The sequence below is a fragment of the Ictalurus punctatus genome, chromosome 1 (assembly GCF_001660625.3).
Source record: "Ictalurus punctatus breed USDA103 chromosome 1, Coco_2.0, whole genome shotgun sequence".
Classification (NCBI taxonomy): domain Eukaryota; kingdom Metazoa; phylum Chordata; class Actinopteri; order Siluriformes; family Ictaluridae; genus Ictalurus; species Ictalurus punctatus.
In genome coordinates, this window is record NC_030416.2 from 23448608 (window position 1) to 23464730 (window position 16123).

The 16123-nt window shown below is 37.7% G+C and overlaps 1 protein-coding gene across 2 annotated transcripts; it reads right to left on the bottom strand.

The window, feature by feature from the left end:
- Positions 1 to 6628: 6628 nt before the first annotated feature.
- Positions 6629 to 14079, bottom strand: hint3 (histidine triad nucleotide binding protein 3). 2 transcript variants are annotated; one of them, XR_008397067.1, is made up of 5 exons: positions 13889 to 14079; positions 10516 to 10633; positions 10213 to 10282; positions 9900 to 10103; positions 6629 to 7139 (listed from the first exon to the last, which is right to left on the bottom strand). XR_008397067.1 is itself a non-coding variant. In XM_017476576.3 (5 exons), exons 1-5 carry the CDS (start codon positions 14015 to 14017, stop codon positions 7101 to 7103), a joined length of 483 nt encoding a protein of 160 aa, XP_017332065.1. In that variant the 5' UTR covers positions 14018 to 14078; the 3' UTR covers positions 6629 to 7100. The 2 variants fall into 2 exon arrangements, 1 of the variants encoding a protein (XP_017332065.1); XM_017476576.3 differs by having other exon boundaries at positions 9977 to 10103; positions 13889 to 14078.
- Positions 14080 to 16123: the final 2044 nt, after the last annotated feature.

Below are 16123 nucleotides of genomic sequence, written 5' to 3' on the forward strand. Positions count from 1 at the left end.
TATGGAAAGTATTCACAGCGCTTCACTTTTTCCACATTTTGTTATGTTACAGCCTTATTCCAAAATAGATTAAATAAATTATTTTCCTCAAAATTCTACAAACAATAGCCCATAATGACAACATGAAAGAAGTTTGTTTGAAATCTTTGCAAATTTATTAAAAATAAAAAGCAAAAAGCACATGTACATAAGTATTCACAGCAGGTGGGCTGAAGGTGAGATGGAATATACCAAAAATAAACACTTAAATGACTGTTTCAGACCTGCAAACATTTACACATTTTATATAGGAGCTCTGCGTTTTAACATATAATACATCAAAAGAGCAGTCTTCGTTTTCCCCCCTAATAAAAACAGCTTATTCAACATATGAATCCAGAATAACTGAGTCGCGTAGGTGATTTGAGATCTCCGCTTGAAAGGTGCGCTGAAGTGGCATCATCGGTTTGTCTTGGTAAATAGTCATTGTGATTTTTTTTTGTACCATAATTGTTTAAATAGTATTTATGCAAATCTCGTAATTTAGGAAAAACGTTCGTATCCTACTCATGCTCCTGAATGTGTGTAAATTTACGCATTAGAAGACTTAATATAAACCTTAATTGATTAGCTTCAAATCATGCCGATTGCTATGAGTTACTGCACTTTTATATACAGAAAATGTGCTGTCAAGTGTTAATACCTTGTGTATTTTTAGCTACACACAAATTTAATGAAGCTTTTGTGAGACCCAGTCAGTTAACCTTTATGCTATTAATTAAAGAAATATTAAATATGAAAAAATAAAGCAAGCAAGTGAAAATTAATCCATAAATTAAGATAAACAAGACCAGTCATTCAATTAGGAATGCCACCGTATTCTTATAGGCGGATAGATTCAAGCAGTGTTTATGTCGGTTCTGTTTATTATGTCAGCATATTCTTTTACTGCCGTGCAACACTTTATTCGAGCCAGCACTAAGTGAGCAATCTGGTCTCAAGCTGCACTGTGCTGTATAATCCTTAGTGTACTATCATCTGGCTTCCTGTGACTCTCACATTGGTGCATTCTTTGACAGGTCGATTCGCTATGTGCTTTCCATCCAAGATCACCTGGTTACAGTAGATATATTTCTCCCCTACATTTTCATGTCAATTAATTTACATCCAATTCACATCTGGTACCAGATTTTGGCCTTCTCAAGGGGTGGTCACACTGTTAAATAATCTATACATTTGTCAACATGGACATGAGTCAAAATAGCTTTCACTACTGCTAAGTCTTTTTTGCTATTTAGTCATCATTTCAGCTGTGTTAGCTTTGCTTTTTATGGAGTTTTGTAGGAGTCACCAAATGCAAATCAGCTGTGGTGTGCTTGCACCTGTTAATTTACAGGTGATTGGCATTCATCAACATACACATGAGTATGAAGAAAGTCAGCAGTTCCAAAAATTTTGTAAACCTGATGGAAAATTTTTGTTCGGTTTGGCTTATGCAAACATTTACAACTTTACTAAATGACTGATAAATGAGGCCCATTTACTTTAATGAAATGTATTATAATTAAAATGCTCAATAAAATAATCACATGCTAGTCTACACAGTATAAGAAGAATTTGTTCTAGTTATTGGGGAAGACGTAGTTACCTACATAAAAACACATCAAGGACTGTGATGTAAACAGATTATTCTCAAACATTCACCAGTTAAAATAAAACTGTCCCCTTAACAGTGAAAACAACTATTAATTAAAAAGTTAATCTCCTCAGAAGTTTCAAATGTAGTTCCAAATTTGCCCGTCTGTCTGGCAGAAATAGACAAGCTAATATGCTAAATAAAACTCAGCAACTCACAACTGGGGTTCACCAGGGGTCAGTGCTGGGTCCACTGCCCTTTTCTATTTATATTACATCTCTGGGGCCTGTGATTGAGTCTCATGGCTTCTCATCACTGCTATGCTGATGACACCCAGCTCTATTTGTCCTCCCAGCCTGATGATCCATCCGTCTCAGCACGCATGTCCACCTGCCTGTTTGACGTCTCAAACTGGATGAAGGAACACCACCTTAAGCTCGACATGGCGAGTTTTTCATCATCCCAGCCTGCCCTTCAATCACCCACAACCTCACTGTGCAGCTTGGCTCAACCACACTCAAGCCAACCAGAAACCTTGGGGTGACTTTCAATGACCACTTGACCTTCACTAACCACATTTCAACAACTGCATGATCCTGTATGTTCATTCTGTACAACATCAAGAAACCCAGACCCTATATCACTGAACAGGCCACCCAGCTACTAGTTCAGGCTATCTCATTGTTATCTCAAAACTGGGCTATAGCAATGCACTACTCTCGGGCCTCCTAGCCAGCTCCATCAAACCCCTTCAGATGATTCAGAATGCAGCAGCACGTCTCCTCTTCACCCAGTCCATAAGAACCCATGTCACACCCCTCATCATCTCCCTCCACTGGCTTCCTGTAGCTGCCCACATCAAATTCAAGGCCTTGATGCTCACGTACAAGACCTTGTCTGGAACAGCACCCTCCTACCTCAACACTCTCCTTGAGGTTTATGTTCCCTCATACAAACTGCGATCAGTTAACAACCGACGCCTGGTAGTGTCTACTCAGTGAGGCACGAGGTCCCTTTCCAGAAGCTTCAAATTCACCGTCCCTCAATGGTGAAATGAACTTCCAACCTCAATCTGGACCACAGACTCTGTCACTATCTTCAAAAAAAGACCCACCTCTTCCGTGAACAGCTAACTAACCCCTACCTTGCCCTTCACCCCCTTATATTAAAAAAAAAAAACAAAAAAAAAAAACATTCTGCACTTACACTGGCTCTTACCTCTACTCTGCTTCTCTAGAACTCAATTAAAAATCTTGTATAGTAGCACTACTTGTATTGTTCTCCACTTAATATATATCACTTTGCTTGTATTTCCTCATTTGCAAGTCGCTTTGGATAAAAACGCGTGCTAAATGAATAAATGTAAATCTAAAATAATCATTATTACCCACAGGCACTTTTGCTTCACCTCGTTTCCTTTATCACTGAGTCAATCCATTTACATTCTTAATGTAAAAGCAACATGACATTTCCATTCTTCTATTAATCCATTGAGTTCAGTCTTTGGAGCAACTGATCAGCCTGTAATATAGAAATAAAAACACAAGACATTGTACAGTTTTTATTTGTTTCTCTCATTCATGTACACAATATTCCTTTTAATGTGATGACTTTCTCTCTGGAACAGGATACATCTTTTAGTCTCTATTTTAATGCTTGAGAATGCTCTGCTTCAGGGTTTTAATCCAGGAACTCCAGTTTTCTCCAAATTGATTGGCATTCACAAATTGTATGTAGTGTGTAAATGTGTGTGATTGTGCCCTGTGATAGGTTGGCACCCCGTCCAGAGTGTCCCCTGACTTGTGGTACAAATTCCACGGAACAGGCTCCAGGCTCCCCCACGACCCTGTGTAGGATAAGCAGTATTGAAAATGGATGGATGGATCTCTGCTTCCACCATGATTCAATTCCAGAAATTAAGCTGTGTGTATTGGTAATATGACACCCCTAGAAATGTAACACATGCCCATGTCTGTTATTTGAACTTACAATCTAGGCAGGTTTTGAGACAAGAACTTCCAGGGTCCGGGGTTCGAGTACCACCGGGGCCATGTGTGTGCGGAGTTTGCATGTTCTCCCCATGCTGTGGGGCTTTCCTCCCCCAGTCCAAAGACATGCATGGTAGGCTGATTGGCATGTCCAAAGTGTCCGTAGTGTATGAACGGGTGTGTGTATGTGATGCCCTGCGATGGACTGGCACCCTGTCCGGGGAGTACCCCGCCTTGTACCCGATGCTCCCTGGGATAGGCTAGAGGTTCCCTGTGACCCTGAAAAGGAGTAAGCGGTAGAAGATGGATGGATGGATGGATGGATGGATTATTTATTAGCATCACAGAAACTACTTACTCTTTTCACATACTACATATTTTGGACTGATTGGAGCACTACAAATGCGGTAGATGTTAGAAACCTGACAAAATAATTGGCTTATGGGTACATCCCTGTTAGGTTTTCACATACTGCAAGAAAAGGGTCTGATTAAATTAATGCAAATTATCTATGCACAGTATATAAAATGATTTAATCCATGCATATACAGGGCACTGCAACAGTCTACTCAAGGGAGAAGCATAGTCAGCTGAAAGGCTCTTTCATAGATGTTTTGCCTGAGGAGAGGCAAACAAAAGAGGTTTTCATTCTATGCCAAATCACAATATGTCAGTGCTAAAAGGTCACTGACTAACTCACTGAGCAGATTAAGGTAGTTCAATCAAAAATAAATATGTACTTCCCAGAGTCAAATTGAATGACGGGTCGACAGACCACTTCTGTAAACAGTAAGGCTGCCTACAGATCATCAGCAGTAAAAATGCTTCTCACAGATGGAGCTATTGTTTCTCTATGGAGAGAGCTGTGCTGCTTTGCCCACAGGAAACTGCATCCATTTTCTTGCCCTCTATTTCTTTCTCCCATTTTCTCCAAAGAACAACTAAAGCCAGAGCCTTTTTTGTTTGAGACTTGTTTGAGAAACATGTTGGATTTAGATACATATAGCATAAGCTACCTCTATGAATGATCTGTTTTCAAATGCGCCTTGATATAATGTAGCACCACTTCCACGTCACAGTGAAAAAACACATCATTTGCACGGTGTACCTACCTTCCCAGTGAGAGAAGTTCAAAACTGATCTTCTTTAGGTGCCCTAAGCCCCTGTAAATTTGGTCCCAGATGTAAAAGTAGTTTTAATGAAACAGCCAAAACCAAGCCCCAAATCAACATTCTCACTGTGATGAAACCAGTAGGAGTCTAGGCGTTATTTGAAGCCAGACATGAAGCCCATTGGACTGGCAGGTGCCAACACGTGGAGCACTTTACTAGCAGTGTTATTCAAGTTAAAAAACAGATACAAGATTGTAACCAAATTACAAATTACCTGACATTTAAATCAGTGGCACTGTTCTTCTCCAATTAAACACATATTCCAGTCAATTGTAGTTAGCTAGCTAATGTTATGCAAGCTAATGTTATGCTTAAGTCAAAATGGCAGTAATTGACTACAGCTCAGAAGTCACTTACTGCTTTTATCACAGGAGAAACTACACCACAGCTCTGTTTGACACTGTTCATTTGTAAAACACCAAACTGAACACTGTGCTTCCATATTTGGATAAATATATTCACATATACCAACTGTACACCTGTACCAAAATTATAGATCAGGTTGGTTCTTCAGAGCTGGCCCTCGAGGTCCACTGTCCTGCAGAATTCACTACTATAGAGGACTTATTTCTGTCAAAATTTCAGGTTCATTTTTGGTCCCCCACCAGAAATATTCAACACGAATGTGGGGGAAATAAAGAAAGAAAAAAAAGCACTTTCTAGCCCTATAAAAAAAAGGATAAGAGAAGTGTCAAACCTGAAATGTTCTGCATGCACACCAATTGTGTGAAATAAAAACGATAAAATATTTATGAAACTACGGAAGAAAAACATTCACACTGATTCATTCATCTTCAGTAACTGCTTCATCCTGGTCAGAGTCACACTGGATCATGGGAACACTAGACATGAGGCAAGAATGCACCCTGGATGGGTGCAAGTCAGTCCGTCACCGGACACTACAGTTTCGTAATTAGTAACCTGACTGAACTGGGGACCCTGGAGCTGTGCCACCATGCTGTCCCTAGTCCAATTCAACATAAATGTATTTTTAAACATGCCATTACAATTAATTACATTTGTCCATGTACGATTGCAATGTGTGTTTTACTTTACTACTGTGTGCTAATAACTAATTTTGCACTTTTTAATGACAAATGATTAATTTGTCTAGTCACATGAACTTATCTTAAACTCAATTAAACAAATTTTCTTTGGGAGAAATGGGCAGGGTGTATGAATAGGCGATAATAATAAAATTGCATTAATACAATAATTATTATTATTATTTTTTGGTAGTGTCAAAATAGGTCGAAAAACACTGAAATGGTTGTAAAATCATACACACTGGATTTTTGATCTGCATAAATACACATGCTTGAGCCAGATACAGAGAAGATCCCTAACGCTGATTTAAAAAAAATAATTCTGAGAGTCAATTAGATTTAATTTACAACAACCTTTTGCACAAATACAATAAAATTATTTACATTCTTGCATTACACAGGTATTCAGAGTTCTTGGGTCAGAGTATAGCAGCCTAGGGTTAATGATCAGAACTGAACAGGTCCAATCTATCAGCAGTTCACACACTCACACACACACTCACACTTAAACGAACAACAAATTGTTGTAGACAGGATATGACATACCATTGTACAGTTTAAATTGAAAATGCAATCTATGAAAAATATTACAGTTCATTAGTACAATCGTACCCAAGCCAAAAGAATGTTTTTTTTCCCCCCTTTCTTTCATGAATTTAGGTAAAAATAGTATAAAACTGTCACACTGCTGATCTTCAGGTTGAATATGAGACACATTTGAGGTCAAATATGATCTAAACACAGCTCAATGTCCTTTATTCTCTGTTGTGTTTTATTTTCATATTTATTAATGGTAGGGAATGTTGATTGTAATTAGCCAAAGTTGACTTTATTGGAATGCATTATGCCTTAATCACATGCTACTAAATCCAAGGGTATGGCATGCTATACAAATATTATTTTGCACATAGATGTGGGTTTTTTTTGTTGTTGTTTTTTAAAATCTCAGTATCAGAAATTGTATCTAGTTATTCAGGCAGACATACACATTACTTAAAAATACCTTTGTCAGGGACTGTGATGTAAATATCAGATTATTCTCAAGCATTCACCAGTTAAATAAACCTGTCCACTTAACAGTCAAAATAAATTATTTTAAAGGCTTATCTCCAAATTTGCCCAGTTTGTCTGTCAGAAACAGACAAGCTAACATGCAAATAATAATGACTAAAATAAATCATAACCTGGAGGTACTTTCACTTCACCTCTTTTCCCTAAGCACTGAGACGATCCATTTATATTCTCAGTGTAAAGGCAACATGACATTTCCATTCTTCTATTAGTCCATCGAGTTCAGTCTTTGGATCAACTGATCAGCCTGTAATATAAAAAAACAACACCACAAGACATTGTACAGTTTTTATTTGTTTCTCTCATGTACACAGTATTCCTTTTAATGTCCTAACCTCTGCTTAGTCTTGTAGTGGATACAACTTTTATTTTCTATTTTAATGCCCGAAAATGCTTTCTACAACATATGAAAAGCTTGAGCATCTCTGCTTCCTCCATGATTGTATTTCAGTAACCGAGCAGTGTATATCGGTAATATGACAACCCTAGAAATCAGTGTTACTTCTTGGCTGATTCTAAATGTAGTGAGAAGAGTGGAGTGTAGGCTTTAGAGCAGGGGTGTCAAAATCAAACTGTACCGGGCCACATAAGTACAGAGGGTCCCAAAAGTCTCCATACATAGGGGAAATTAACACCTTTTTAGCAAAATGTCTTTACAGTGCCCTCCAGTAATATTGGCACCCTTGGTGTATTGACTTTCCATTAAAGTCAGAGGTGAATTGGGTTTCGAAGAGTGAGCAAATAATTGAATTGTGTCAAAAAAAGAGCAAATGTTCTCTTCATTGCTCACTGTCCACCGTTTATTTTAAATGGTTCCTTTTGACAAATAAATCTCACCATTAGTTTGATGTTGTTGTTTGTTAATTCCACAGTTCAAACATGTTCAAGCCAGACCTGAACTTTGCATCATTAAATGCAATAGAATACATAGAATACAAGTTAAAATCAAACACTGTGAAAATACACATACTCAAGTTCAGTCAAAAACTGTGTGCTTCCTCTGTTCCCAGAAATAGCTTTCCTTCTACCCTAGGTGCACCCACTTATTCATTTCTTTATACTGCCACCCAAAGGTTAACCACAGTATTACAACAAAATGGCTACTACACTTGGTCAATATGAGCAAAGAAGGCTGCCTTCTTTTCTCATATTTACCATGAGTGCCAAAATGTTTTTTTTTTTTTTTGTTGTTCCATTTTTCAGATAGCCTTTAAGAAAGCCTTTGACAAAAGAACGTATTGGAATCATTTTTGTGGCTGGATCGGGAAGCAGTCACAAGGTTGAAAGGGACTTTAACAGGAAACATGGCGAGCATATCACACACGACACTGTTGCCAAATTTATTAACAAATTAAGCAAGACTGGAAGTGTTGCAGAGCAACTGAAAAGTGAACATCCACGAACATCCACTGACGAAGGCACAACTGGCATGGTGCTGGCAAACTTAGTCCCGTATATGGAGACTTTCGGGACACACTGCGTATTTATGAGCCATAAACTAAATTTATTAATATTTTAAGGTAAGTGAAAGTGGAACGGGACATTTTGAGGAAAAAAGTATGACTATAAGAAACTATTCAACTCTGTGCAGTATTAGGACATAACACATATACATACACACACACACACACACACACACACACACACACACACACACATATATATATATATATATTTTTTTTCAAATACATGTTAGGTGTTGTATACAATAGTCAATTAGACCAATTTATTTACAAGTTGCTGCCATGTCAAATAGTCAGGAAAATACAGCGAGGCAGTTGATAAAGAAGTGCAGACACATGGTAAAAGCAGTCCAAGTGTAATATTCCAAACTAGATTATCTGCACATTATGTAAGCCTATATTACTGGGAAAGTCTACACTGGGATGATTCACTATAGAAGGGCACAGCAAATAGTCGCTGAGCTCGGGGTGTAGTCTCCGAGTGCCAAAATGAGTCAGCGGCTGGATAATTGAAGGCTCCAATCGTGTAATGTGCACTAGGTTTCAGGGGGATGAGTTAAAGATTGCGCTGAATAGGCATTTGTACATACAATGCAACATGACATTTAATGTAGTATTGTTACTGCGTGAAATTCAAAATATCATCAGCATTCTGTTTTCCGTTTGAGAGGCAGTATTTGGACAGCTAACTTCAATCACAAATTCATTCTTCAGTAACTGCTTTAATCTTGGACAGGGCTGCCGTGGATCCAGAGCCTTTCCAGGGAACACTGAGCATGAGGTGGAATTAATCCTGGACGCTGGTCCGCGCACACACACACACACACACACACACACACACACACACACACACACACACACCTAGGGGCAATTTAGCATAGCCAATCCACCTACCTACATATTTTTTGGGGGAAAATGGTGGTCCCAGAGCTCAGGATTGTGCCGGTGCCCTGGAGCTATGAGGTGGCAAGCTGTGTTTTAAAGTACTAGCCTACTATTTTTAAATAAAACTAGTTATAACACTAGGCAAATTCCATGATGTGAAAATTTGGCACATGCCTAGGTCTGTTATTTGAAATGATAAAAAAGAGTGAGTGATTGAAAGACCATTCTTGCCAGGTCTTGAAATGAGAACATCATTACCACAGAATTTACTTACTTTTTCCACATACTGCGTATTTTGGCATGAGTGATGCAAATGCAGTAGATGTGAAACCTGACAAATGAATTGTTTTACTTGTACGACTCTGTTAATTTTTTTAACATAAAACAAGAAATTGGTTTGGTTAACAAATTATTTGTGCACAGTGACTGTGTACTGTGACAACCTACTACAGGGAGATGCAGGATCAGCTGAAAGTCTCTTTCATAGATATGAACTATACCCACAACCTCAGCAGGGGCAAACAAAAGAGGTTTTCATTTTATGCCAAATCACAATATTAAGTCATTTTTGCTTGTGCTAAATTGAACAAATATACAGTATATTTAACTTCCAAGTGTCAAATTATATGAAATCTTAACAGACTACTGTGAACACTTACAGTCTGTAACATTGGTCCCAGACTTTACAATGGAGCCTCCAAAAACAAGCCCCAAATCATCTATTCAGAATTCTCACCGTGACGAACCAGTAGGAGTCTAGGCGGTAGATGAAGCGAGAGATGAAGCCCATTTGACTGGCAGGTGCCAACACGTGGAGGTGCAGATGTGTAACAGAATGAAATGGAGGCCAGTGAAAACCAAACCTAAAATACAAATGATCAGGATATTGAAAAACAAATGGTACACTTCAAACCAGCACTTTACTAGCAATGTTACAAAACAGATACAAGTTTGTAATTCAGTTCAAATTACCTGACATCATTTAAATCAGTTACGTTGTTCTTCTGAAGAACTGCTTTTCCTGTTTCCAGCAATTTCTCCACTAAGAAAAACAGGTAAGAGAGACATACACAGAGCTGAACACACTGTAAAAAAAAAAAAAAAAAAAAAAAAAAAAAAAAAAAAATATATATATATATATATAGATGGATCTATTTTATAGAGTTTGAAAATAAAACAGATTAAATGCCGCTCTTCATAAAATGTATTCATTGCTCGAATAATAAAAATGTAGGATCCCTGAAGCCAGTGTACTGTGAGTACTTGAGTATTTACCTAGTGGAACATGTTCTTTGCGAAGTGATTTACAATTCCCTACGTGCTTTGTTGGCACAACAAGATAGTGATGAGGAGCCCCCGGTTTTATATCTCTGAAACATGACGTGTCTTCATCCTGAGAAAAAGAGAAAAGTTTACCGGGTAAAATTTAAGATACTGAACACAATCATTTACTGTCAAGTAGCACACAAGCGAACAGCACAACTGCACAAGTGATTTCAGGACAATGAAAGGATAAAGTATACAAAAACCTGCGTAAAATACACATGTTCATGATTAAAATAATCATTTGTGCTACCATAACTTATTTACGGCCAGTGAAAGTCTGCTTCCGATCCAGTCTTGCTCCTGATAATGACTGTGAAACACCTTGAAGATGGATTCTCATATGCAGTGCTCCAACAATTAATAAACAAAACGGATATCATTTGATAAAAATAGCTGGCAAGGATTACCGATTAAGCCAACTGTATTATGAAGCATGCTGTGATGATGATAATGAGATAATGAGTCTTTATTGGTCACATATACATGTGCACAGTGAAATTCATTTCTTTGCATAACCCAGCATGTCAGGAAGCTGGGCTCAAAGTGCAGGGTCAGTCATGATACAGTGCCCCTTGAGCAGAGAGGTTTAAGGGCCTTGCTCGAGGGCCCAACACTGGCAGCTTGGCAGCGCTTGAACCCCAGTCTTTCTGATCAATAGCCGACAGCCTTAACCACCAAGCCACCACTACCCCCCATGATACGACACTTCATTTAGACTAAAACACATTTAATGGAAATGGTCGAGCATGTTAGAACAGAGAAGACAGTCCAACCAACATGCTCTGAAATAAGGGAAAACTTTCTTTAACACTAGGCTGTTGGCCTCCTGACATAACTTGTGTTCTCATGTCAGTAATATTTTGATTTGTAATCATTCATTTTTGCAAATGTGAGAAACAGTGAAAGCACAATGTCCCTTGTTAAACCATGTTTACTAACTACCGTTGTCCTACCTTATTAAATTTTCTGACTATAATACACAATGGTCATATTTATGCATCTTTAGTGAACTATCAGAAAACATTATCGCATGGTACTTTGGCCACAAAAAGTTTGTATGGCAACTCGATGGGTTGAAAATGAACATGAATGATTCATTTGAGACAAATATTTTCTCACTTCAAAACACAACTCATGTCATGAAGCATGTGCATTATGCAGCGTTAAGCAATAGCATAGCATTTCTTTGCTTACACAATGTATATTTTTAACATATCCTGTGTGTCAGGTGATTAATTCTCCAGCCTGCGTTGTAGTTGGTCACAAAGAGAGTCGATTCACTGATTTCATGCACTGAAACAAAGAGTCAAACCCAAAGCTTTGGAATCGATTCCACACACTGGGAATGATTTGCCTCACGCACACACGGCAAGCAAAATCAATTCTCATCTGAGTGTTTCATATATAATAATATTTAGCACTTGATAAGATACTCATGATGTCACAGCTTATATGAGAAATGTCAGTAGTGTATTGCAGTCAGTGACATGTTATTTAATTAAGATTAGAAAAGAGTTCTGTAGTAGTAGTACTTGATTCAAATGCTGCAAAGAAATCATTTAAATAAATATTTCTGGTGTTTAATAGGTTTTGAAAGAATCTAATCTATTAATCAAAAAAAATTATCAATAGATTAATTGGTTTTCAAAATCAATGTCCACTGAAGCCCTAATCAAATGATGATGTAACATCTTTAATGGTTCCATTTTAAATAAGCGGGATGATTGTATTTTTATTGAATGTCAATCTCGGTTTAATCGGTGCTTAATTTCAGTCTTTTAATAGATGGGTGTTAGGGAAGAGCGATTTGGACTTAAAACTATATCACAATATTTTCTGGTATTTATTGTGAGAACAATATCAGTGATGATGTAAATATATAGTACCATTCACCACTGTTTTAGCTACAAGTGACAGCTGCATGCAGTCTTGAGAGCCTCAGAAACACAAACGCTGATCTAAAAGTAAAACTGATTTTCTGTATCCAAACCAGTTCCAGATTGTAGAAGTACAGTAGCTCCTCATTTAACAATAAACTCCTCCTCAGCTTCACGTACGCCTTCAGCCGTACTTGTTTTCGCTGTGCACGTGAGCTGTGAATGGGTTGCGGACCGTCGCACACAGAAATACATCAACACGGCTTTATCGTTATTATCACAGGAAGACTCAATCTTATTGTGGGGAGAATTTCTACCGGTATATCGCAAAAAATCAATATCACCCATCCCTAATGGGTGTCTTTTATTTATACCAAAGCATTGCTGAATTCTCAAATCTGATTGGTCAGCACTGCTTAAGATAGGAGTGCCATCCATAATTCAAATCATAGGTTTATATTAATCCACACCATAATAGATTATCCTTTCTATAGTACCAACTTATTCACATGGAATAGTATGACAATCCACGTACTCTTCTGATCTTAATAATACACATATTTAAACAGTTAACAAAGAAAATTGTATCATTGTTCATATTATCTGTTATTTACCCATTATGGAAGGAGTCTCCAGAGTCAGCGCTTTGTCACGGGCAGAGCTAGAGATGTTTCTATAAGTTGTCTGCCACAGTAAAGTCTACGGACACATGACTTTGCGCTTTATGGTTTCTCTGTAACAAGCGTTTTTAGAGCTGTAACAATGTGATAGAATAACTTGTTCCACAACTTTACATATATAAATCAATAACAAAACATGGCATGTGATTCATTAATGAATAAAAAACGCAACTGGGCAGTGATTATATGATGTAATTCAACTCAATGCAAAAGATTTCACACCAAAGATTTAAATAGAGTTAAATTAATTTAAGGTTTCACTGACTTTTAGCTGAAATCATATATAACGTATATAGTTTCCAGTAGCACTGTGGAGTTTATTTTTTTTCCTCCCACTATACAGTATCTGTCCAGTTATTATTCTAACATTTTGGAGCTTTAATGCTGGAATGAAGTTTACAGGAATATCTACAGTGTTAATATACTTCTTTACATTTACTACCTCATAATACAGTAAAATTAATTGGGCAGCTGACTGAAACCCCACTCCTGACACAATTCCTCCTCCACACAAAAAATAATAATAAAAATAATTCTTCCACTCCTCAAAGCACTAGCCGAGTATCTTAACGCACCTGTCAGTGCACCTACTGACAACCAAGAGCCTCGAACAAGAAATGAAAGGATAATAATATAATTCTCCAATCAAACAAATATTCCAGTCAGTGTTAGTTAGCTAGCTAGTGTTATGCTAAGTCATTACGGCTAGTTTCACATGTAAATAATCAGCTACAAGAACATGCACGTTAGTCGGTTAACACTCACGCTGTGTAGAAGCTCGGTGTCCATCTCCCCGTTAACAATCTTACAGAAAATACACTTTTTATCATAACTGTCTTGCTCTTTTTGAACAGACTCGCCGTCTGTAGCCGGTATATTTTCGCTGCTTGCCATTCTCAAGTTCAAAGCCGTGTGTGCGTGTGCGTGTGTGTGCGCGCGCGTGTGCGTGTGTGTGCGCGCGCGTGCGTGTGTGCGTGTGTGTGTGTGTGCTCATGTGTGCGCGTGCGCGTGCGCGGCTTTCGCTAATAACGTCAGTCCAACATGGCGGTCTTTCAAATCTCTGTTTCTTCATTCTGCTGTAAGTCTGAGTTTGTGAAGATAAGTATTTAGAGTCCTGAGTTGTTTTTCTTCTTTTCTTTCTTTCTTTTTGTATTTATTATTATTATTATTATTATTATTATTATTATTATTATTATTATTATTATTATTATTACTACTACAAATAAGTTGTCTGGTTATAACATATTTTCTAATTTAATATCAAGATATACTGTAGCTATATATTACTACTACTCCTACTACTAGTAGTAGTATTACTACTTCTCATACTACTGCTACTATTACTACTACTTTAGCTATACAGTATTTAGTGGAGTATTACCACCACCACTACTACTACTACTACTACTACTACTACTATTACTACTGCTTGTATTATTACTATTATTAGTACTACCACCACTACTACTACTACTACTAGTGTTATTACTTCTCCTACTACTGCTATTACTACTATTGTAGCTATACAGTATGTAGTGGTGTATTACCATTGCTACTACTACTACTACTACTACTACTACTACTGCTAGTATCATTATTGCTACTACTACTACTACTACTACTAGTGTTACTACTTCTCCTACTACTGCTACTATTACAGTTACTATTACTACTACCGCTGCAGGGATTATGCTGGAGTTATAAAGCACCGTATATTCTAACTTGCCAATTTATTAGACACACTTTGTTGACACCTTCTATTTGTACATTCCCAAAGATATTCCCTCAGCTGGTGTTTTGGTGATGGGGGGGGCACTGCCTTACAGATTGCAGAATATTTCCTGTAGTGTTCAACTGGGTTGTTCTTTGGTTACTGTGAAGTGTACATCATTTTCTGACACATCAAACTATTCAATGAGCTCTCATGCCCTTTCGTTGGGGACATTGTCATCGTAGAAGAGAGCACTCCCATAAATTTGGATCAATTCACTTTTATTTGTATGGAGGAGTCAGAGCCATCTGGATAGAAATATTTCATTATTGCATAAAGATAATCAGTCAGAATAACTTTATAATAATTTGCAGTAACCCTTCACAGGGGACAAGAGGACACAAAACATGCTGGCAAAATGCCCCCGCAGCATAACAGAGCCACCGATGTTTAGCTTAAATTTTCACCTGTATTTACAAGTATTTGATATATCTGGCCTTTCTTAAAGGTTACATTCTTGCTTGCCGGTTTAAAGATATGAAACATTAGGTGTGCTGTTTCTATTGTACATATTCTGTAGCACAAGTGTTGTACCTTTCTATTCATCCATTTTCTGTACTGCTTAACACACACACACAGCCATTCACACAGTACGTACAATTTAAAGATGCTAATCAGCCTACAACGCGTGTCTTTGGACTGGGGGAGGAAACCGGAGTACCCGGAGGAAACCCCCAAAGCACGAGGAGAACATGCAAACTCTGCACACACAGGGTGGAGGCAGGATTTGAACCCCCAACACTAGCGTTGCAGGGCAAGAAAATCAATTTGTCCTTGTGATGTGATTCCCTTTAGAATACCTTCAAGACTTTTATGAGGTCAAGCAGATCTCATGTATTTCAGCATACAGTTTAGAAGGCTCTAGAGAAGACTGTTAAAATGTTCTGTAACGCAAAGCTGTTCACCATTTACTAGCTCACTGCTTACTGCTGTAAGGCAGATGAGGCATTATAGCGTTGATCTCATTAGAATGCAGTATGAGTGCACTGTCTGAGGAATTAATTTTCTGCAAGCACTTGTGTTTGCAAAATCATTTGTAAACAAAAGAGCATAGATGTCAAGATTAGAAAAGTGGAAATACTTTTAACGCAACAAGCTCATGCATGCAATTGGAAACACACAATACAAGTTGTTTTGTTCTTGCTGCTGTTGTTGTTAATGTGCTAGCTAATTAAGTTTCTTACTTGGAAAAAATGTATGACATTTTGTTCAGAGACACTTGTCCCCAA

Excerpts from the sequence above, each read along its gene's own strand:
- hint3 (XM_017476576.3), bottom strand. The coding sequence starts at position 14,017 with ATGGCAAGCAGCGAAAATATACCGGCTACAGACGGCGAGTCTGTTCAA. Across the intron at positions 10,283-10,515 it reads CAAAGAACATGTTCCACTAG|TGGAGAAATTGCTGGAAACA; the intron begins GTAAATACTCAA and ends TGTTTTTCTTAG. Across the intron at positions 7,140-9,976 it reads ACTCCTACTGGTTCGTCACG|GCTGATCAGTTGATCCAAAG; the intron begins GTGAGAATTCTG and ends TTTATATTACAG.